The 22,239-nt window shown below is 36.4% G+C and overlaps 1 protein-coding gene across 1 annotated transcript; it reads right to left on the bottom strand.

The window, feature by feature from the left end:
- Positions 1 to 14: 14 nt before the first annotated feature.
- On the bottom strand, positions 15 to 12,993 carry LOC127662477 (adhesion G protein-coupled receptor F5-like). The gene is made up of 18 exons (XM_052153665.1): positions 12,857 to 12,993; positions 12,559 to 12,626; positions 12,149 to 12,161; positions 11,906 to 12,034; positions 11,521 to 11,676; positions 10,959 to 11,071; positions 10,132 to 10,190; positions 9,922 to 10,034; positions 9,250 to 9,471; positions 7,660 to 7,893; positions 7,406 to 7,552; positions 5,681 to 5,862; positions 5,398 to 5,583; positions 2,225 to 3,541; positions 2,065 to 2,106; positions 750 to 785; positions 553 to 644; positions 15 to 457 (listed from the first exon to the last, which is right to left on the bottom strand). Exons 2-17 carry the CDS (start codon positions 12,607 to 12,609, stop codon positions 579 to 581), a joined length of 3,066 nt encoding a protein of 1,021 aa, XP_052009625.1. The 5' UTR covers positions 12,610 to 12,626; positions 12,857 to 12,993; the 3' UTR covers positions 15 to 457; positions 553 to 578.
- Between the last annotated feature and the right edge of the window lie 9,246 nt (positions 12,994 to 22,239).

Below are 22,239 nucleotides of genomic sequence, written 5' to 3'. Positions count from 1 at the left end.
AAAATTATAACATAATGGACACTATTTTTTTGGAAGAGAAATCATACAGTAATGTACAGTCCAAACATTTTTAGTTTACATAAAACAACATATTTAAACTTAATTAAGGCTGTCTCTTACAAATTAAGAGCAGTTTTTAGTAATACCAAGTAGGCAATTTATATTCATATATAATTTACATGCAAGCATTAAATTCCATTTTCAGAAAGCAAAACTAATTAAAAAAAAAAATGTGTAGATACATTAAGTAATATATTAAAAGTGTTGCTGTTTCAACAAAAATATCACAAATAGATTTTCAATGTTAAAAATTCAAAATGTCATTCGTTAATAGCTAGAATAATCTGCCTACTACACATATATGGCATAGACACTTGCAAAATCAAATTTTCCTCATGCTCCATCTCTTCTTCTTTGGCACAGTACATCAGCATTCATCAGCTAAATCTTTCATATGCTGATTTGGGATAAAAATAAATAAATAACATAATCAGAACAAAATAAGTAGGTGCTTAATAAAAATATTCCCAGGAGCGCAAAAGTGCTACTTACTTTAAAATTAAAAATCCAATGTCCAATCAATATTCCTTCAATACTGAGGACCCTGCTTTTGTTGAACTTTCACTTTTGGAATGCACAGATTTCTAAAAAGCAAATTAATGAGTAAATTAGCACTATTTTATTATATCTACTTTTTGAATTAAAAATAAATTGTAATAAATTGTAATGTAGAGATTCTATATACTAACCTGGCCTTTGAAACGCTTTAGAAGTGCATCACGAATCTGTCAAAAATGAAAATTGTGTGTTAAACTCAGACAAGTAGCTTAATATTTTTAAACTGCAATCTTGATATAAGAAATTGGGTGAATATAGGGCTGGACAATAATTCAATATCAATATGTATCTCGATAAAAAAAAATCAATAAAACGGTAGATCTACAATATTAGGCTAATATCAGTTATAATCGCTAACGTAGCGGACTCGTGAAAAAAATGCACTAGTTATCATAATTTTTTGTCATGACTAAATTATTAATGACTCAGCATCATGAGTATTTAAGTGAAAATAATCACTCCATCCGATGCTTAAAGTGAATAAAATAGCCTTGCCACTGCCTACTTGCTGGCGTTCAACGAAGCAATACGAACGCCACCGGACTTGCGCGTGTAGGTGACGTAAAGGTGGAAAGCGGGAAGTGGACCAAACCACTGTGGTTCGAGGGAGGGGGGACTCAAAATATTTCTGAACTAAAAACAATTTTTTTGGCCCGTTTGTATTGTTTTACTACTTACAGTTATATTAAGCATATAACATTATATTGTTTACAATACACAGCGTGGTTTTTAATAATATTTTTAGGGGGGCAGATGGGGTAGGTTTAATATTGTTATCCTAGCTGAAGAACCTTTGTTTCGATCTATAAAGATAATCAGCCTATGTTATAGTTTCAAGTTAAAAATATTAATATTGACAAAGGTGAGAGTTTTATGTTTATTTGACATTTCTTGTTTGTATGAAGGCTAAGTGCAAATAAAAGGTGAACAATAATTAATTGTACAGTATTTATTTCTTAAATATTATATAGTTTTATTGGAGGAGGTTTCATAGACTTACAGACAAATACATTTTTCAGAAGTTTGTAGGTACAGACATCCATTGTGGGCATTCTTGGCAGTTTTTCTGAGGCTTTTATTATTGTTCATATCATTATCGTAATTATATTCTATCGACCGAAATTAAGAAATATATTGTGATATATATTTTGGCCATATCGTCCAGCCCTAGTTGAATAATACTCTCAATACCCCATCAACAACAATGCAAATGAAAGCAGCATATTCATATTTTCAGACTACATTCCCAGTACTTGTAGTCAATAATGGTAATACTTTACTATAAGGTTCTATTCACTGACATTAATAAATGCTGTATGAGTATTGTTTCTTGTTAGTTCATGTTAACTAATGTAGGTAACTAATGCTAACGAATACAACCTTATTGTTAAGTATTGTCAATATAACTAGGTATATGACCAAATATATTTTAGTGGACATTATTACCTTTTTCTCTCCAATACAGTTTGTAAGCAATATGAAAAAGCCCTGCAAAGAAATAAGATAAGAGACTTTTTAATGCACATACATGAATGTACTGAAAATAAGTAAATACACAGATACAGTATATATTGTATTAAACCAGTAGGATTGACACTTGACTCACCTGTAGTGAATTGAGCACTGTAAATGCATAATTCACAATGTAGGCTAAGGGATAATCTGTTAGGTCAACCATGAGCACAAACAGTCCAAATATCCATGTGATCCCAAGGACAGGGCAGAGGAAGACTATTGTCTTGATAATGCTTTTCGCAACGTCCTTTTCATCCATAGCCTTTGCATCTGATACAGTTGGTGTTACTAACTTGGTGATCACCACAAAAAGAGTGAACATGTTTATGAACACAATTGTTCCAACCGGAATCACAAAGGCAAACATGGATCCCTTGAACGGACCCTTGTATGTTAGCCAGCATGTCTCCTTTAAATAGTATTCACCTTCCTTACCATTCCCAAAGCTTATATAGGTTGCTGCTGCACACAGCAATGGGCATACATAACCAACAGTGATAGACAATACCAAATAGACCTTTTTCCGTAGCTGTTCAAAGACAAAGATTATTTGGTGAAGCAGCACAAAACTCAAGCACAGCATCCAGAAAAAGACGGACAGGAAACAAAAATGTTTGACAAATGTGAGGATCACACACCAATTTGAGAGGATTGCCGTTGGTTTGACAGATGCCAAAAATCCAATATATGCGAGCAGCAAGCATATGGAAATGTTGACTAATGCTATATGCCGAAAATTGGAGACGTTCGATTTTACAACCGTATTCCATACCAAAACCTCGATCAGTAAACACAGAACAAGTGAAACGATTGAAATTCCCAAGCCAACATATGTCAGTTCGTCCATATATGGAAGGGACTCTGGAGATTTGGACATCAGCATGGTAAATGAAGTGTTATGATTACATGTGCAGAGATTTGGATTTCTTGTACCACCCCATGAACACCCAGATTCAGACCAATTGTTCTGAGTTGCATCCCAGAAAACACAAAACATTTTATGGTTTGGAAGTCTTCGATCTGCATAACTGAACATGAGATTAGCCTCAAACCCATCTATATTATTGGAGTTATTTACAATGGTAACTGACAAGATGGGCGCATCTGATGAATTGCTTTTATTCTCAAAGGGTATTGGTAAGATTTGAGCCAGGTTACTGAATTCGGCTGCTATAATGGTATGATTTGATGTGACGTTGGCGTTGGCGTTGGAGATTTTGCAATCGGGGTTGCTAGTATTATAGTACGTTAATTGTATGTGTTTTGCACAGAAAGATTCAGACAGGTTTGAGTTAAGCATCGTGTTCTCAAAAGACAGTAGATAATTTATGGATAAGTTTGTATCATAGTTAGGATCTTGCCAGGGTTTTGTTTCATTCAAAAGATTGCTTGCAGACTTGACAATATCCTGAAATGTAAAAACAATGATCAAATGATTAAAAACACTGGGTCACATACAGTAAAATGCAACTAAAATCTAAAAATGTAATCTTGCAAAATAATTAGGCTAATCAACTTTTTCAAAATGCTTTTCCATATCTTTTGTTATTGATGTCAAAGGCTGTGCATCCAATCAAACTCTTAATACTATTACAAAATCTGGTCCAGTGTTCATTCCATGTAATTCATAAAATGTTGTTGTTACTATTCAGTCTACTGTATGCCTTGTTAGTCATTTTGCATTTTAATACATTTTCATGTTTGATTTTTGTACTTTTGTTATACTTGACAAAGATTAGACACTTAAATTTTGACGAATAATCTGTTCAGCAAAGTAGCCTACACTAGACTATAGGGATAGTTCACCCAACAATGGAAATTCCCTCATCATTTACTCACCCTCATGCCATCCCAGATGTGTATGACTTTCTGTCTTCAGCAGAACACAAATGAAGAATTTTAGAAGAATATCTCAGCTCTGTAGGTCCATACAATACAAGTGAATGGTGATAAAAATGTTGAAGCTCCAAAAACCACATAAAAGGCAGCGTAAAAGTAATCCATACGACTCAAGTTATCAAATCAATGTCTTATGAAGCAATTCAGTCATGTTTGTGTGAAAACAGATCAACGTGTAAAGGCTGATTTATGCTTCTGCATCAAACCTACACCGTAGGCTCCGTGAAGTGACCAAAATGTTGGTTTGCATTTATAGTTCTGCTTTGGTGTGTTTGCGAGTACAAAGCCAAAACGTTAATCATACATTTAATAAATAAACTAAAGCATTGTGAGCATTGCAATTTGTGAATTCAAAAGTATTTAATAAATGATTGTATCATTAAACAAATTCAAAGTATGTGAACCTGTTAAATTTAAGTACATACAATGTATTTGACATGTTGCCTGCATTGCAGAGAGCAACTAAATCAAGCATATAATGTATAAATAACACTTTTGGCATACTTTTGACGCTCTGTGCTGAAAAACAAATCATCATATTAATATCTTACAAGGTTTTTGCTCCTTGCCAAAAGTCACCTTTGGCTGGCTCACTGAGGGTCTAAATACAAATATTATTTAGTAAAGGCACAATCAACCATCATGCTTTTTATCAAATAGCACAATGATGACATTATTGCCTTTATTTTCTGTTATAGCATCATTTCCTGTACAACTGCTTTGAAACGACATCTATTGTGTAAAGTGCAATACGATAATAAAAAAAAGCTTTAAACAGATACAGTATAACAGCGTTTATAAGTTGTCATTTTTTTATCAAACCGCACTATGATGAGTTACAGCTTCATTTTCTGTAAAGCTGTTTCATGCAATGTGTGTTGTGAAAAATCGCTATACCAATAAAAATGACTTGACTTGACTACATCTTGCCATTCCAGTTTCTTGGCACGTTCATGATTTTAAGCTTGATTACACTTCCTAAACGATTTTGAAGTCATGATCGCCAAGGAGACTGCTGTCAAGAATTATAGTGAAAAAGGAAATATATTTTGGTCTATTCTCACCCAAAATCGATTGGATTGCTTCAGAGCACATGGAATAAACCACTGGAATCGTATAGATTGCTTTTATACTACCTTTATAGGCTTTTTGGAGCTTCAAAGATTTAGTGTCCAATCACTTGCATTGTATGGACCAACAGAGCTGAAATATTCTTCTAAAAATCTTCCTTTGTGTTCTGCTGAATAAAGAAACTCAAACACATCTGGGATGACATGAGGGTGAGTAAATTAAAATGTTCATTTTTGTGTGCGCTATCCCTTTAAAGTTTTAGAGATACAGTACTAGAGAGACAAACATACTTACAGACATGACAGAGTCGTTCCATTGATGTTGCTGTTGTTGAGATACCTTATTCATGACGTCAAAAATATTAACAGATGCATTAATATTGGCAAAGGAGGTGAAATCGTTAGTGGTGGTTGTTTTGTGTAAATTGTTGAAAATTTTGTGTGCTTCATTCTCAAGTATCCCAATTCCTTTTTCTAATTCCTGTTATTATTTAAGTGAGAGAGCAGGAGGTTAGTACTACTGTAAGTTCATCTGGCCAGCAGTGAGAAATAGGTAAATTAATGCAAAAGAATAATACCTTTACATTAGTCTGAATAGAATGCAAGTCCTGATTCACACATTTAGAAATTTCATCTTTCCACGTCTCTTTGCATTCTCTCTGTCTTTCACCAACACTAAAGCCTTCACAATACTTAATGGCTGTGTAATTTTGTTTTGCGACTGGCCAGTCATTGTCAGCTTCACAGACTTTTGAGGTTTCTGTATGAAAGAGTGAAATAAATTTACCAAAATACAAATGCACATTTTACATTTAAACATGTATCCGTTTGGAGAACTGAAATAATAGTAATGCATTGCAGCTACTTGCCACTATCAATGATATTTCCCCTCAAAGTTAAAATGAGTTTACATGATTAAAGCAAAAAAACCTTCTCATTTTAACTTTATAAATCTGTCCAGTTCACTTTCATGCTTTGTCTGATTGGACTCCATTCTAATAGTATGGGGTGGCTGTGGCTCAGTTGGTAGAGCGGGTTGTCCACTAATTGTAAAGTTGGCATTTTGAGTCCCAGTCCACGTGCCGAAGTGTCCTTGGGCAAGACACTGAACCCCAAGTTGCTCCCAATGGCAGGCTAGCGCCTTGCATGGCAGCTCTGCCGTCATTGGTGTGTGAATGTGTGAATGAGTCACAGTGTAAAGTGCTATGAATACCACTAAGCTTAAAAAGGTGCTATATAAGTGCAGACTATGCATGTGTTGATATTGTTGTCATGTGGTACGCTTTTAGATGTAGCAACAGGTAACCAAAAATGAAAATGATTCTCATGTATTTCCACACCTGTATGACTTACTTTCTTGCATGGTAAACAAGTTAAGCTCAATCGACAGCATTTGTGGCATAATGTTGATTACCACAAAAAAAATAATGTCTGGGCTAGAATGTCGCACGCCCGGTCCCCAATCGGCCTGATGGGGCGCGCGAGGGATAAAGGCGGCCGGTGACGACGGTTCGAGAGAGAGACAATTACGGGCATGTAATTGTGTGTTTATGTTTGTGTGTTTTGGTTTAAGTTTTCATTAAATTATTATTTATATTGACAAGCCGGTTCTCGTCCTCCTTGCCCATCGTAACCCCCTTACATTGAGCTTAACTTGTATTGACATCAGAATATTCCTTTAATAAATGTGAATGAGAACTGAGAACGGCAAGCTCAAAACTGACAGTAAAAAAACATTATTAACCTCTTTGCATGTTCAATCAAATCAGTGTGATCGGCATTTTGCTGTTTGTAAGAACTCACTTGCGAAGCGGTTAAAGTAGAGGCTCATACGACTTGTGCACTATATAATATTCATATAGAAATTTAAGTCATTATTTACATCCACTAAGCAAGTAACCACTGTGACTGGTTCACTGAGTTCATTGGGATGAACCAATCATTCAGACAGGTTTTGTGAACTGGATCAAATGATTCACTGAAAAGATTCAACACAAAAGAATGATTCATTCACAAATCAGGCATTGCAACTTCTCTCAAGGGTGCCAAGGAGGATTCTTCATGAATACACCTTTTGTGTTCCACGGAAGATAAAAAGTCTTACAGGTTTGGAATGACATAAGAATGAGAAAATAATGACAACTACACATTTTTTGGGGCTCTTAGTTGATTTTGCTGGTGAGTCAGTGACATTTTTAAGGCAGTGACATACTTTTACTTTCAGAGAGATATAAAATCCATAATATAAATTAGAGATTGCAGATGTTAAATGAAATAAAATCAAATATTAATTCAAAACTTACTTGTAATGATGAAGACTTCCACAGTCTTTTCTCTGGATAGGTTGGTCTGGACTCTGTTGTTCGTGAATGTACATGAGACCGTCACTTTTTCTTTTCGACAATCTACCATTGCTTCCAGTGTGTGAGAGATAAAGCTGCCTTTGATCTCTTGAGACAGCAAAAACGTGACAATTGTTTGCCATATATCCATTTGTCCATCAGTTACACAGATTAAATTATGTTGTGTACAAAATAATGGTATGAGATATGCTTACCTTCTGGTTGCATCGATGCAGCTATGAGTTCATCTATTTCCCATGTAACGTTGTAATTTTCTGTGCTGATAGGGATTGCACACTCAATTATAACCTTAGTCTTTTCATTCGTATTTCTACAATCAGGAAATTGGGGATAACTTATGCCACGTATTTCTGGCAATAGTGCTATGTCCAACTGGCCAATTGCTGTGTGTAGGATGGAGTTTGTTGTATATTGACATTGAAATGTTCCTGCAATCAGCAGACAGATAGAATTAATAATATATTATATTGAATTAAATGAATATTACAGGTTCAATACAGGTTAAGATCAATCGACACCATTTTGAAGCATAATATTGATTACCACAAAAATTAATTACGACTCGCCCTTTCTTTAAATAAATTAGTTGTTTTTTTTTGTTTGTTAAAATACTCACCGTTTCAAAAGTTTAGCCACAAGATATAAACAATATGCATGATAACATGATTTTAATGTGATAAAATCACTTACGGACATTTTCTGTGTAATTTTACAGCTCCGTTGCCATGACGACGTAACGTCAACAAATCCTAAAACGTCTGTAAAAAATTACGATTTAAACAACTTTACAGCTCAAATAACACATGAGTTTTAGTGTCCAGATTTTGAAGAATTAATGGAAGTGCTTTTATAAAATTATAAGCTTTACATTCTGCTTTTAAACCCTCCAAATAAAATGGCAACATTCACAACCATTGTAAATGTCAAACTGTAATCTCGATTTTTGTTTTTTTTAAAGAAATGGAGGGACGAGTCGAAATTAATTTTAGTGGTAATCAAAATGATGCCAGAAATGTTAGCAACTGAGCTTAACTTGTACTGAACCCCAGATTTTTTTTATTTAATTAAATATTTAAAGGGACAGTACTCCCAAAAATGAAAATTCTCTCATCATTTACTCATCCTGATGTCATCCCAGTTGTGTATGACTTTCTTTCTTCTGCAGAACACAACTAAAGATTTTTAGAAGAATATCTCAACTCTTTTGTTTCATACAATGCAAGTGAATGGGTGCCAACATTTTGAAGTTCCAAAAATCACTTAAGTCAGCATAAACACAATCCATCAGATTCCAGTGGTTAAACTGATATATTCAAAAGAGATATGATAGGTGTGGGTAAGAAACAGATCAATATTTAAGTCCTTTTTTACTACTAATCTGCTATTTCACATTCTTCTTCTAGTGTTTATGGTGGTTCACATTCATCATGAATATCGCCAACTAATGGGAAGGGAGAAGAATTTCTAGCAAAAATGACTTAAATATTCATCTGTTTCTCACACACACCTGTCATATCACTTTTGGGTATGGATTAAAATACTGGAGCCATATGGATGACGTTTATGCTGCCTTTATGTACTTTATGGAGCATATACATTTTGGCACCTATTCACTTGCATTGTAAGGACCTACAGAGCTGAGATACATTTAAAAATTCTTAATTTGTTTTCTGCTGAAGAAAGAAATTCATACACCTCTGGGATGGCATGAGGGTGAGTAAATAATGAAAGAAATTTCATTTTCTATATCATTTTAAGGATAGGTGGAAAATACTCTTCAGTACCTTTCCAAATTCCTGAAATGTTTATTAGATTTAGACTGTCAGTCAAATAATTTGCCTTAGTCAAGGAAGCCTCTGTTCCATTTGTAATTTCTTTTGTTTTATTCTGTGCATCTGTCAAGAGCCACTTTACAGATCCCAGGTCCTGTTGAGTCTCACAATTTATAGTTGCAATTGAGTTAAAAGCAATGGGTTGATCCTGAATTACACGGAGAGTTACGAGTCCTGTGAATAACAAGAAAAAGGCTGTAAGTGTGCGATTCTATACAACTTCTACTACACTTTACATGAAATGCAGCTGTGAATAAAATAGGGCCGTTTAACACATTCATTTAGTACAATATTTTCTGTATTTTCCATTTTTTGCCTTTATTTGAAACGATCACACTGGCCCTTAAGTCAACTGTACCTCCACCAGAACATGATTGCTATATGGATTGCTGAGGTCTGTAAGCTAGTGATGTTTAATGACAAGTACGTAAATAAAACAAAATGATATATTGACTTCCAAAGCCACTTTATGTAATGTCTAATCAATACGTTACTCGTACAAATATGCAGGATGCATAATGTCTTTGAACTATCTTCATAGGGGGATTTTCCTTGCTGTTATTTGCATGTTATATCATGTAAACCACATTTTTATGGATGAGCATGCCATAGAGTAAAAGTTACCTTGTGTTACAATGGTAGATCCATTGAGGGTGTCGGCTATAATCTGAAGCTGAGTGATATTATCAAGTGGACCAAGCAATTGCACCACATAGTCTACAATCACACTGCCCTTCCTGTCAATAAAAAAGAAGAAGAAAAAAAACATCTCAGTATGTATGCAAACCCCAGAAATATTAGTTGCCAGTTTGTAGTTTTTATGGTCGTTATTACCTGACACCCGTGATAACCAGCGAGTAAAAACATGGCAACCTGCTGAAACTAGTTATGAGCTAGAAGACATTGGAAAACACTTGTGAGGCATGTACAAACAAACAAACAAACAAACAGTGCAAATGGCTGTGTTCTGAAAGGAATACTAGTTACAATGTACAGGACTCACTCTCATGTGGTTCTAAACCAACCTGGCTTAATTTCGTCCATGGAACAAAAAAAGAACACGTTGGACAGAATAACAGCCTGCCTTAGAAACCATCCCATTTCATGGTATAGAACAAATATCCAATGAATGTGAATGGAAACTGAGCCAGTAATTCTGCATTCAACATCTCCAAAGTGCAGCCTACTACACATACTGTAGCATCTACTATATATTACTGATGTGTGCGTTCAGGCAAGAGGCAGACGATAGGATTAACTTGCTTTTATGAAAGTTTATTCTGAATGCAAGCATCAAACAATAACATGGGTTGGAAGGAGTGCCGGCCCGGAACACAAAAAAACAGGTACGGCATCTCTACCCCACTCTCAATGTCCTACGCCCCGCTCTTACTTTCTCATCTCTAAGGCACCCCTCTCCCCATCAAAACAGTAATATGTTATTGCGAGTGATGTTTGCATGGTGTAATGAAGTGTGTGTGTGTGTGTGTGTGTGTAGGGATGGGTTGCTACAATAGTGTTTACTGCAGGTAAGAATAGTATTTTAGTATGTTATTCCAAACATAGACAATATTTCTGAAGTCATGTGCTTGAGTAATCATACCCAGGAGAAGAGTGCATTTGCAAATGAAGTGATTTGGTTGATTTTCATTAATACATACCTCATCAGATATGCTCTTGATTTTATTTTGGTACAATTCAGTTTTGTCGTTGTTAATTTCAAAAAATTCTTGGTAGGAATATCTTGTCATAATGGTTGATCCATTGATGCTTACTGGAGAAAACAAAGGTGTGGGTTTAGGGGGCAATCATGTGCACTAAACTAAACAAAAGTAATCCACTACTAATTACTTCTCTAAAATTGGCATTACATTACATTATTGTTACTTCATGGGGTAGTTCTCACATTACTTATTACTTTACTTTTTAAACCCCCTACTGACACTTTTCTTGCACTCACATTGACACTTTGTCACAGGAAATCAAATAGATTTGCGTTTAAATGCATTCCATGTACAGAAAATAATATTATTTTAGTAGGCTAATATGTGTAACTCAAGTGATATATTTTTTACATAACTGAATGTCAGTAAGTGTAATCTGACTACAAAAATAAAGAAATCTGGTACATTACTTTTTACCTAAAAAAGTACAGTAATTAGACTAATGTAACTACTTGATTTACAAATGGTATTGCACCCAACACTGCAAACAATACTCTACCTCTTTTGTCAGACAGACACACAGCGGCATCTACATTATTAAGAATGCAATTATCGTTGTTGCAGCACTTGTAGTTTTTGCAAATGTCCGAAGACCATGTGTATCCATCCTGGCAAGCGCAATTCTTTTTCTTTCCATCACTACTTTCAATACAATCTATAAATAAGTACATTAGAGATTTTATCTGTTCTCACAAAACAAGCTATTATGCTTTAACAATGTAAATGAATGCAGTGCTTGTCAAGATGTATAGATTTAAACATCATTTATAATTTTTTATATTATATTTTAATTTAGATGGTGTATGAGATGTTTTCCTTAGACACATTTATTTAATTTGCATGATAAAAAAAAATATTTTTTACAAAACACATTTTTTTTTTACTTGTTGTAATGGTGACAGTTGATAAACTCGCGTTTCCAGAACTATTGAAGCCTTCAAGATGTTTTTTTATGTTCTCATATATTGATGAGTCTGCTTCAAGCTCAAACAAGTAAACCTGTGTTGATTTTTCTGGTATAAAAAATTGTGAGATTATTCAATCTGATTTAAAGTATAAACAACAAATGGCATTTTGTTATTCATGCAAACGATTATTGTAGATGTTGAAGAAGAAATATATACTACCTGCCACAGAAACCTATCAAACAATGGCACACAAAGTCATCCAGTCACTGTTAGATGTTCTATAGTTTACTTTATATAAATCTTGTGCATATTAGCCTAATTACTTTGTGACCCCACAAAGTATCTGGACACAAATAAAAATGTACAGTATGAATGCCATTGTATTATATAACAAAATATCGAACTAATGCCATTTATTTAAATTATATATAGCACAAACACAATTTTCAAGCAAAGTATTTAACAAAAAAAAAAATTTTTTTCAAATAATAAAAACATTTAGAACCTAAACTGATCAAAATTAAGACAAATAGTTAGTTCTGAGAATTTCCAAAAGTGCCCAAATACTTTTTGTTGCCACTCTTTACAATGGAACAACTATTTAAATATTTAGTGAAATATCAACCAACCTTAATAAGCAATCCCAGAAAAAGAAGAATAATGCCTTTAGACCATTTCATTTTGTTTCCGTTAATTTCTGTGCATGGAGATAGTGCAGTTATTCATGTGAAACAATATGCCCTCTTTGCAGTTACATACACTGGACAATAACACATTGACCACAACAATATTTATTTACATTCACAGTTCGTCATTCCTAACCGGGCTAACACATTAATGTTTGTTGATCTGTTAAACTTTCCATATACATACAACACAGATTTGCAAGAACTTTAGAACTCATCAGAAGTTTAGAAGTAAACTTACCTCTACGCTTTACAATTCCTTATAGTATTATTGTCCCATGTATGCAATGTGTTTGATATTTGAATTGAGTGATCACTGAATTAAAGTTATGAATGTAATGTAAAGAAAATATGGAGAGGCTGCACAGTCAGTCGATAGGTCCAGAATGATATCCTAGTCAAAGAATTTCCACAATAACTTTCCTGATTTGCATTATACAGGTCACATGTTAATCAACTCCAAAGTCTCATACTGACATAATTCAAATTGTGTTAGAAACAAAAGCTTTCACTGTAGCAAAATGGATCCCATATTTAGAGAAATACACAGTATACATCAGTAAAGACGTTTTTTCCCAAAAGGTTTACATTTAACAATATTTCTTTAGTTAATTCATCCAAAATAATAAAACAAAGGAAAGATGACTTATCACATGTGGAGCAAAAGTTTTTCAACATTTTTAGACCCTTAGCTAATTCAGGGACCTATATATATATATATATATATACATACAGGTGCATCTCAAAAACGTAGAATATCGCGAAAAAGTTGTTTCTGTCATTTAAGTCAAAAATTGGAACTTATATATTCTAGATTCATTACACATAAAGTGAAATATTTCAAGCCTTTTTTTTGTTGTAATCTTGATGATTACGGCATACAGCTCATGGAAATCAAAAATCCAGTATCTCAAAATATTAGAATAAAGAAATAAATGTATAATACAGAAATTTCGACCTTCTGAAAAGTATGTTAATTTATGCACTAAATACTTGGTTGGGGCACTTTTTTTGCACAAACTACTGCAAATAATTATTGCTTAGTGGTCCAAAGTCCTCTTTTCAGATGAAAGTACATTTTGCATTTAATTTGGAAGTCAAGGTCCCAGAGTCTGGAGGAAGAGTGGAGAGGCACAGAATCCAAGTGTGAAGTTTCCAGTCAGTGATGATTTGGGGTGCCATGTCATCTGCTGCTGTTGGTCCACTGTGTTTTCTCAAGTCGAGAGTCAATGCAGCCGTCTACCAGGAGATTTTAGAGCACTTCATGCTTCCATCTGCTGACAAGCTTTATGGAGATTCTGATATCCTTTTCCAGTAGGACTTGGCACCTGCCCACAGTGCCAAAACTACTAGTAACTGGTTTGCTGACCATGGTATTACTGTGCTTGATTGCCCAGCCAACTCGCCTCACCTGAACCCAATAGAGAATCTATGGAGTATTGTCAAGAGGAAAATGAGAGACACCCAACCCAACAATACAGACGACCTGAAGGCCGCTATCAAAGCAACCCGGGCTTCCATAACACCTCAGCATTGCCACAGGCTGATAGGCTCCATGCCACACCGCATTGATGCAGTAATTAGTGCAAAAGGAGCCCTGACCAAGTATTTAGTGAATAAATGAACATACTTTTCAGAAGGTCGACATTTCTGTATTATAAATTCTTTATTCTAATATTTTGAGATACTGGAGCTGGAAGCTATAATCATCAAGATTACAGCAGAAAAAGGCTTGAATTATTTCACTTTTATGTGTAATGAATCTAGAAAAGTTCCACTTTTTGAATTAAATTTACTTTTCCACGATCTAACTTTTTTTTACATGCACCTGTAAATATATATATATATATATATATATGAACGGGGCTCTCCAAAGGCCGAGAGGACCAAGGAGAGGTCCCATGAGGGAAGAGGTATGGCCTAGGAGGATTCAACCTCCTCGTGCCTCTCAGGAACTTGATGATCAAGTCGTGTTTCCCTAAAAACTTACCGTCTACTGCATCGTGGTGCACCTATAAAGCAGCAACAAACACCTTATACAATATACAGCTGCATTGTAGAAGGAGCCCTGGCCCGATCGATCATGTTTACCACTGCGAGGGGTAGACCACTTAAGTCTTCCGCATCCCATCCAGGGACCAGACATGGAGATTCCAGAGGTCTTGGCGTGGGTGCCAGATGGTGCCCCGTCCCTGAGAAAGAAGATCCTTCCTCAGGGGAACATACCAGGGAGGTGCTGTCGCGAGGAGCGTGAGGTACGAGAACCAAGTCTGGGTGTGCCAATGCGGCGCCACGAGGGTGACTTGTGCCACTGTGCCATACAAACCTCGGGACTCGAGTCTGAAGCCAGTGCTGTAGCGGTCTCATATGTATCAACTCAAGTGGCGTGGCCACCGCTGAGTATGCCATATGCCCCAGGAGCCTCTGAAAGTATTTCAGTGGGACACCTGTTCTCCACCTGGATAAGTTCAGGCAAGTCATCACCGACTGCACACTCGCTTGTGAGGCATGCTAACATTGAGACTGAGTCCAACTCCATGCCGAGAAAATAAATGCTCTGAACCGGGGAGAGCTTGCTCTTTTCCCAGTTGACCCGAAGCCCTACATGGCTGAGGGGCATGAGCACCAGATCCCTATGTGCACACAGTAACTCTCGAGAGTGCACTATAATCAGTCAGTCATCAAGGCAATTCCCTTAACTTCCCTTAACGGGGCAAGGGCTGCCTCTGCGAACTTCGTGAAGATGCGAGGGGACAGGGACAGGCAGAAGGGGAGGACCTTGTACTGATACGACCGACCATCGAATGCGAACCGTAGGAAGGGTCTGTGTCGAGGTAAAATCGAGACGTGAAAGTACGCGTCCATCAGGTCTACCTCCACAAACCAATCTTGATACCGGATGCACGTCAAAATGTGCTTCTGCATCTGTGCAAGGCTCGGTTCAGAACTCAGAGTTACAGGATTGGCCGCAACCAACCATCCTTCTTCGGAGCGATTAATTACGGGCTGTAAAACCCTTGCCTCACCTCGGCTGGAGGGACAGGCTCTATCGCGCCCTTCTGCAGAGGAACAACAATATCCACACGTAGGATGGCGGCATTTTCACCCTTCACTGACGTGAAGTGAACGTCGTGGAACTGGGGCAGTCGCCTGGCGAATTGAATCGCATTGCCAAGTCGGATGGTTCTGGCCAACCAGCACGAAGGGTTGGAAAGCAATAGCCACGCGTCCAAACTCCGGACAAGGGGCACCATCATGATTTGATGCCCTGCACTGCTGCCACACGATTGGCTGATTAGATAATCGTATGGATGATTGTTGGTGCTAGACGGGCTGGTTTGAGTATTTCTGTAACTGCTGATCTCCTGGGATTTTCATGCACAACAGTCTCTAGAATTTACTCAGAATGATGCCAAAAACAAAAAAGATCCAGTGAGTGGCAGTTCTGTGGCCAAAAGATTTTGTGGTTGATCGGTATATATAAGCTATATATACATGGTATATGGGTGCATGTGACCTCCGGTTTCTGGGTGAAATGTTCACAGAGTGGTGCCAAAAGCAAGTTGTGTTTTTAGTTGCCAATGATGTAATACTGTCAACAGGAGTTTATATTTTATTAACCATACACCCTAACCCAAACCTCCGGGAGGGACCTGACTCCACATCTAGAGAGCAAAATATCCAGACTGATCTCACAGTAAAATCAGCAAGTTCACTTTTCTTTAGTTAAAATCAGGGACTAAAAACGAAATGTTTTTCCATTACGGTTTGTTCTGAGCAAAAACTATACTTTTATCATTACGGTTCAAAAGATCCGCAGCCTCCCTTCTAAATGGTAACAGGTTAGAACAAAATAAAAGAACGGTTAATAATGTTCTTTTTTAATTGACAGTTCTCTACACTAAGGTATGGGTGAAATACCAATTGCAGTGTTGCCAGATCTCACGAGAAAAACAAGCCCAAAATAAGCCACTTGCCTCCATTTTTGCACTCCGGAACGGTTTTAGTCCCTGGCTAAAATTAGTCTGTGCTTACTGAAATTGGAAACACTGTCCCCAGCGGACAAAGGGTGCATGAGAAGTGCCCGACAAGACAGCCACATCTATGGCAAGTGTTACAGGAAGCGTGGGGTGAAATGTCACCTGAGTATCTGGATAAAATTACAGCTAGAATGCCAAAGACCTGCAAAGCTGTCATTGCTGCACATGGAGGATTTTTTTGATGAGAACTCTATAGTTTTAGAAGTTAATAATAATTTATCTAACTATGCATTGTGATCAGTTGACTGATTGTCTTGTCTTATTGTGTATTTCTATATATCATTTATTTTCTATTCACTTTTTGTCTTTACTCTATTTTCTTTTTCTTTTCTTTTTTTTGTTTGTAACTGGAAGCTTTTGTCACCAAGACAAATTCCAATAAAGCTCATTCTGATTCTGATGAATCTGATCAGTGATCAGTATGCTTGGATAGTCAATAAACCCAAAAACTTTGATAAGTGAACATGATTGGCCACTAGAGGCAGTGTTTCAAATTTCAATAAGCAAAGACCGATTTCAGCTAAAGAAAATTCAACCTACTGTTTCTGATTGCAATGTGAAATCAGTCTTCATTTTTGAATATGTTTGCATGCATTTTCTTACACAAATTATGCTTTAAAAGCAGACTACGCATGTGTGGTCATGTAAATGCCTTAAAAAAACGTTACTTTATTGAGATAAGGTCATAAACATTTTAAGCATATACTGATCAACATTGGTCGATTATTGCCTATTTCCCGATTTTACCTGTAAACACTTTTACCGCTGTTCTCACCGGCTTATCCAATGTGTGCAAGTGTTATGCACATGTCTGTTCATGTTTTGACATCAAACGCAGAGAATAATCTGATGATTTCTAATTTCATGTAAACACAGGTTTCTCACGTATTGTAATGTTTTGTCGAAGTTCATTTTTGACAGTTATCAGTGTAATATGTGCATATAAATACGCTCTATGTGTAGCTACTTGAATGTACATTTAGATATAAACATTTTTGCACTGCAAACCCCACATTACATTGCTTATCTTAGCGTGTCTCTAGTATAAACTTTATTATTTGCATTTATTTTGCTTACAAGCTATATTTGCTCCTCATGGCCATATTGCTGTGCTCTAATCCAGTCATTTGAAAAAACTCTCTTGCAGGTCTTGTTTTCTACCTTGGTGCTTGGCCGGTTCTTTGGACACAAGGAAGTTGAAGAGAAGTGTTTTGCTATTGCGATCTATAAAGACATCTTAATGGATGATGGCCCAATATCGCAACGCATTGAACAACAGAGATGTATTATTATATCTTATATTCTATCCTGCATCATCTGTTTAGAAAGTTACAAGGTGGAGAATTAATGAAAACAGAATTGTAACTATTATTATCCCTTTAACCAATATGATAGAGAGAGACAGAGTATATTTGTTGTAGTTTACAGAGAGAATGCAAATAAAGGGCTCAACCACAAGGCCTTACTGCAAGATTACACAACAAGAGTGTGAGGCAATTCTATAAAACTAACATTTATAATGCACTGCGAGGATGATAAATCTTCTGTCAGATGCTAGTTTGAATATCAGTATTACAATGCTGTTGTTCTGGAAACAGTCTTCAAGGAAACAGACTCTGTAAACTGTAGATCCATTCATGTATTGCAAAAAGTACCAGATACAATCAGCTTTAAAAATAAATGTGCTCAAAGCTGTATTTGCATCATGCTTTGAATCCCTTCATGATTTTTCAGGAAATGAACCCTACATTACTGCCTTGTGACCAGGGTTGGGGATTAACGTAATACATGTAACAGGATTATGTATTTAAAATACAAAATATAAGTAACTGCATTCCACTACAGTTACAGTTTAAATCATTGGTCATTAGAATACAGTTACATTCAAAAGGTATTTTGATTACTGAAGAGATTACTTTGCATTTTATTGTCATTTGCTTCATTTAATATTTAGTCCTTTTAGAAGGAAAACATTTATACATATAAATGATGTGATTCAAAGTGCATTTGAACAGCGGTGAATTTCTTATGATGCGTTACATTCATATGAGCAGACAGAGAAGTACGTTTGACAGCATGTAATCTGTAAATGTAGTGGAATAAGTTTCAAAACCATCCCAACCCTGCTTGTGACTCAGTGACACTTTATGACCATTCTATGATGATGTACAATAAACAATATGTGTTTGATTAGTAATAAACTGTATATGATGATATTTTGGTACAAACAGATTCTTGTCTTCGGTTTACTGCAATGTCATTCATGCAAATTTTAACGTCATAACATCTATTTTACAAGGCAAATTCAATTTTACAAAGATAATATGAAGGGCCCATTATATCATTTTTCTGGTCATTACATACAGAGTGTGTTTCACAAGTTTGAAATACTGAAAATGTGGGTTTCAAAATCTAATTTGAACCTGGAAATAAGCAAATTGTATTTATTTTTTTAAACAAAAGACATATTACGAAAAGTATTATTAAATTGTCTTCTCTAATATATGTAACGTTGCGGCAGGCAGAGCATGAAAGAAACAAACCCTAAACCAATCTGGAACAGACTATGACTTATCCAATGCAAAAAGACTGGCATAACATTACCGGATAACACAAATCACAATACTCGACATTTACATTTACATTTATGCATTTGGCAGACGCTTTTTATCCAAAGCGACTTACAGTGCACTTATTACAGGGACAATCCCCCCGGAGCAACCTGGAGTTAAGCGCCTTGCTCAAGGGCCCAACAGTGGCATCTTGGTGGTGCTGGGGCTTGAACCCCCAACCTTCTGGTCAGTAACCCTGAGCCTCAACCACTGAGCCACCACTGCCCGACAAACGAACAAAAGGGCAAACATGAGGGTTTCAATACATAGACAAGATAACAAAACCCACCAATGACAAAACTAAACAAACACAGGGACCAATGACAGAACTGAACTGATGAACAAGATAACAAGACAAACATGACAAGAAAAAACAAGACATATAAAACATGAGAGAAACAGGAAACCACATGACTAACACACATGATCCAAAACAGGAGGTAAACTAACTTAAAAATAAGACATGAACAAAAACATATTTAAATGTGAGCTATCACCCAGGGTGGATCTGGAGGCAGTGGTGGACCTGGACCTTGGGGCAGACATGGAATGTGTGGCAGGGAAACCAGGGGACCAGAAAGGTCTAGAGACCACGGGGGCCAGAGGGCACTGGAAACCAGGTGGTGGGCTTGGTGAGGCATGGCCTGGCAAGACAGGGCATGGAGCAGGAGACCAGGGTTGTGACAATGGCCAGAGAAGTAGCTCCAGGAAGGGGGGAGGTTTGGGGGGGTGACTACAGGGCAGGGACAGGAGGTCTGGGAGGCAGCCACAGAGTTCTGGGCTGTGGCCAATTGACAGGGTTCAGGAGGGAGTGGCTCAGATGGCGGAGCCATGGAGGTCTCAGGGATTAGCCACGACAGGGTAACATTCTTAGTGGCTGGGAGCATTCATATATATTTAGTTGACATCAAAGGCCATGTGTCCAATCAAACTCCAAGTATTTTTGGAAAAATGTATCAGTCACTTAGACTCTAGTCAAATTAGGCAGACACTAGTGTGAGAAATTACTTTTCCATTTCAGTAATTTAGCCTTATTTATTCAGCAATTGCCCCATGGGGTTCATTTTCAAGAGCATTATGTACTTTTATATGGGCATAAAACATGAACATGCCCACATCCTCAAAAACCATGAAGGAAACTACACAAGGTAAAAGTCAGTACGACCCGACTGCACTAACAGGTTCACTTTCGATGAGGATAATCGTTATCTGAGCCAACCACAATCTGTTTTTTTGATGAAAAGGCTTTAAATATTAATCTGTTTCCTGCCCATGCCATCACATCGCTATTGAAGACATGGATTTAACCACTGGAGTCGTATAAGTATTAATTTTATGCTGACTTTATGTGCTTTTTGATGCTTCAACGTTTTGGACCCCATTCTCTTGCATTCAGCTACAGAGCTGAAATGACTTCTAAAAATAATTTGTGTTCTGCAGAAGAATGAAAGTCATACACATCTGGGATGGCATGAGGGTCAGTAAATGATGAGAGGAGTTTCATTTTTGGGAGAACCATCCCTTTAAGCATAATCGGTGTGAGAATGTGCATGTAAACGCAGTAGCGCGCCACGAAACTCACTGGCGACATCTGCTGGTCAAATGTGGGAAGACCTGATTTAATAACTGCTTTGAAAAATGTAAATAATCATTAATTGGAGAGTTAGTCCTGCATCAAAATCCTGAGATTTCAGATGATTCTGTTTAAGTTGAATATGCAGCTATTTATATTTATGGAGGCATTTATATTCAGGTTTACACACCAATATAGCTAAAGCTTACAATCCATTTCCATTTAATTTTACACTTAACAAAACAAAAGGTCTGTGTTCAAACTAGTGCTCAAGCAGGCCATTAGTTTTGGTTGCCAATAACAAAGCTCCATTTGCTGCAATCATCACATGCATCGGCCACTTTGATACAAGCCTTGAAAGCGTTGTTTCAACAAAGTCGAAAAATGACATTACATGAATAAATACAATCGACTGCCAATGATGCACACCTTGAAGAAAATACATTTGCAGTGTGTATTTAAGCATACCTAGCAGTTAAAATAACTTCCCCTCCCATCATAATGGAAAACACACGCCTCAACTTACACATGTGACTAATAGTTTTTATATATTTTTATTTTTTATTAATTAATGCCAGGCTAATATAACATAGAAGAATGTTCTAAATTCACACTAAATTATTAAAATATATAAATAAATAATTAAATTCAAAATATATTACATTTTGCTAGATTTATGCTGCTACTGTAAATAGGGCAGAAATGCGTCACAGGCTGTGAAAAGGGTCAATTTTGCTTTCATGTTGACTTTAAATTGAACATACACAATCCTAGAGATGCAGCCACCATCTCTGACTTTAATCCAGGCATCAGACCGACCACCAGCCTGTTGTACGCCCATAAAGATGACGGCCAGCTGTCCGGTGACCATCACCACTGTTTGAAAACCTCTGTGCTTTCAGGCCACCCTAACAAGAGGGGAAAAAAACACTAATTCTGCAAGTTTAAAGGAATGTTCCAGGTTCAATACAAGTTAAGCTTAATCGACAGCATTTGTGGCATAATGTTGATTACCACAAAAATGTATATTGATTTGTCTCTCGTTTTCTTAAAAAACAAATAAAAAAGAAGCAAAAATCACGGTCACAGTGAGGCACTTACAATGGAAGTGAATGGAGCCAATTTTTGAGCATTAACATACTCAAAAGAATAACCACAAGATAAAGGATATGCATGTAAACATGATTTTAGTGTGATAAAATCGATTACTAACCTTTTCTGTGTAAAGTTATAGCCAGTTTTTCATCTTCGTTGCCATGACAATGCAATGTCAACAAACCCTAAAACTTTAAAATGACTGTAAAAATGTCTATTTAAACAACTGTACTGCTAAAAAATACATGAGTTTTAACATAAAAATTAATATGTGCTTTTATAAAATTATAAGCTTCACATTTCT

The sequence above is a fragment of the Xyrauchen texanus genome, chromosome 22 (genome assembly GCF_025860055.1).
Source record: "Xyrauchen texanus isolate HMW12.3.18 chromosome 22, RBS_HiC_50CHRs, whole genome shotgun sequence".
NCBI lineage: Eukaryota > Metazoa > Chordata > Actinopteri > Cypriniformes > Catostomidae > Xyrauchen > Xyrauchen texanus.
Note: the sequence above shows the minus strand (reverse complement) of the source record. Positions and strands in the feature narration are given on the sequence as shown.

What these genes read in the sequence shown, in the direction of transcription:
- LOC127662477 (XM_052153665.1), bottom strand. Translation starts at nt 12,609, where the DNA reads ATGAAATGGTCTAAAGGCATTATTCTTCTTTTTCTGGGATTGCTTATT. An exon ending in ATCTACCATTGTAACACAAG is followed by an intron (nt 9,472 to 9,921) that starts GTAACTTTTACT and finishes TGTTATTCACAG; the next exon opens with GACTCGTAACTCTCCGTGTA. An exon ending in CATTTCAGGAATTTGGAAAG is followed by an intron (nt 7,894 to 9,249) that starts GTACTGAAGAGT and finishes TGCTGATTGCAG; the next exon opens with GAACATTTCAATGTCAATAT.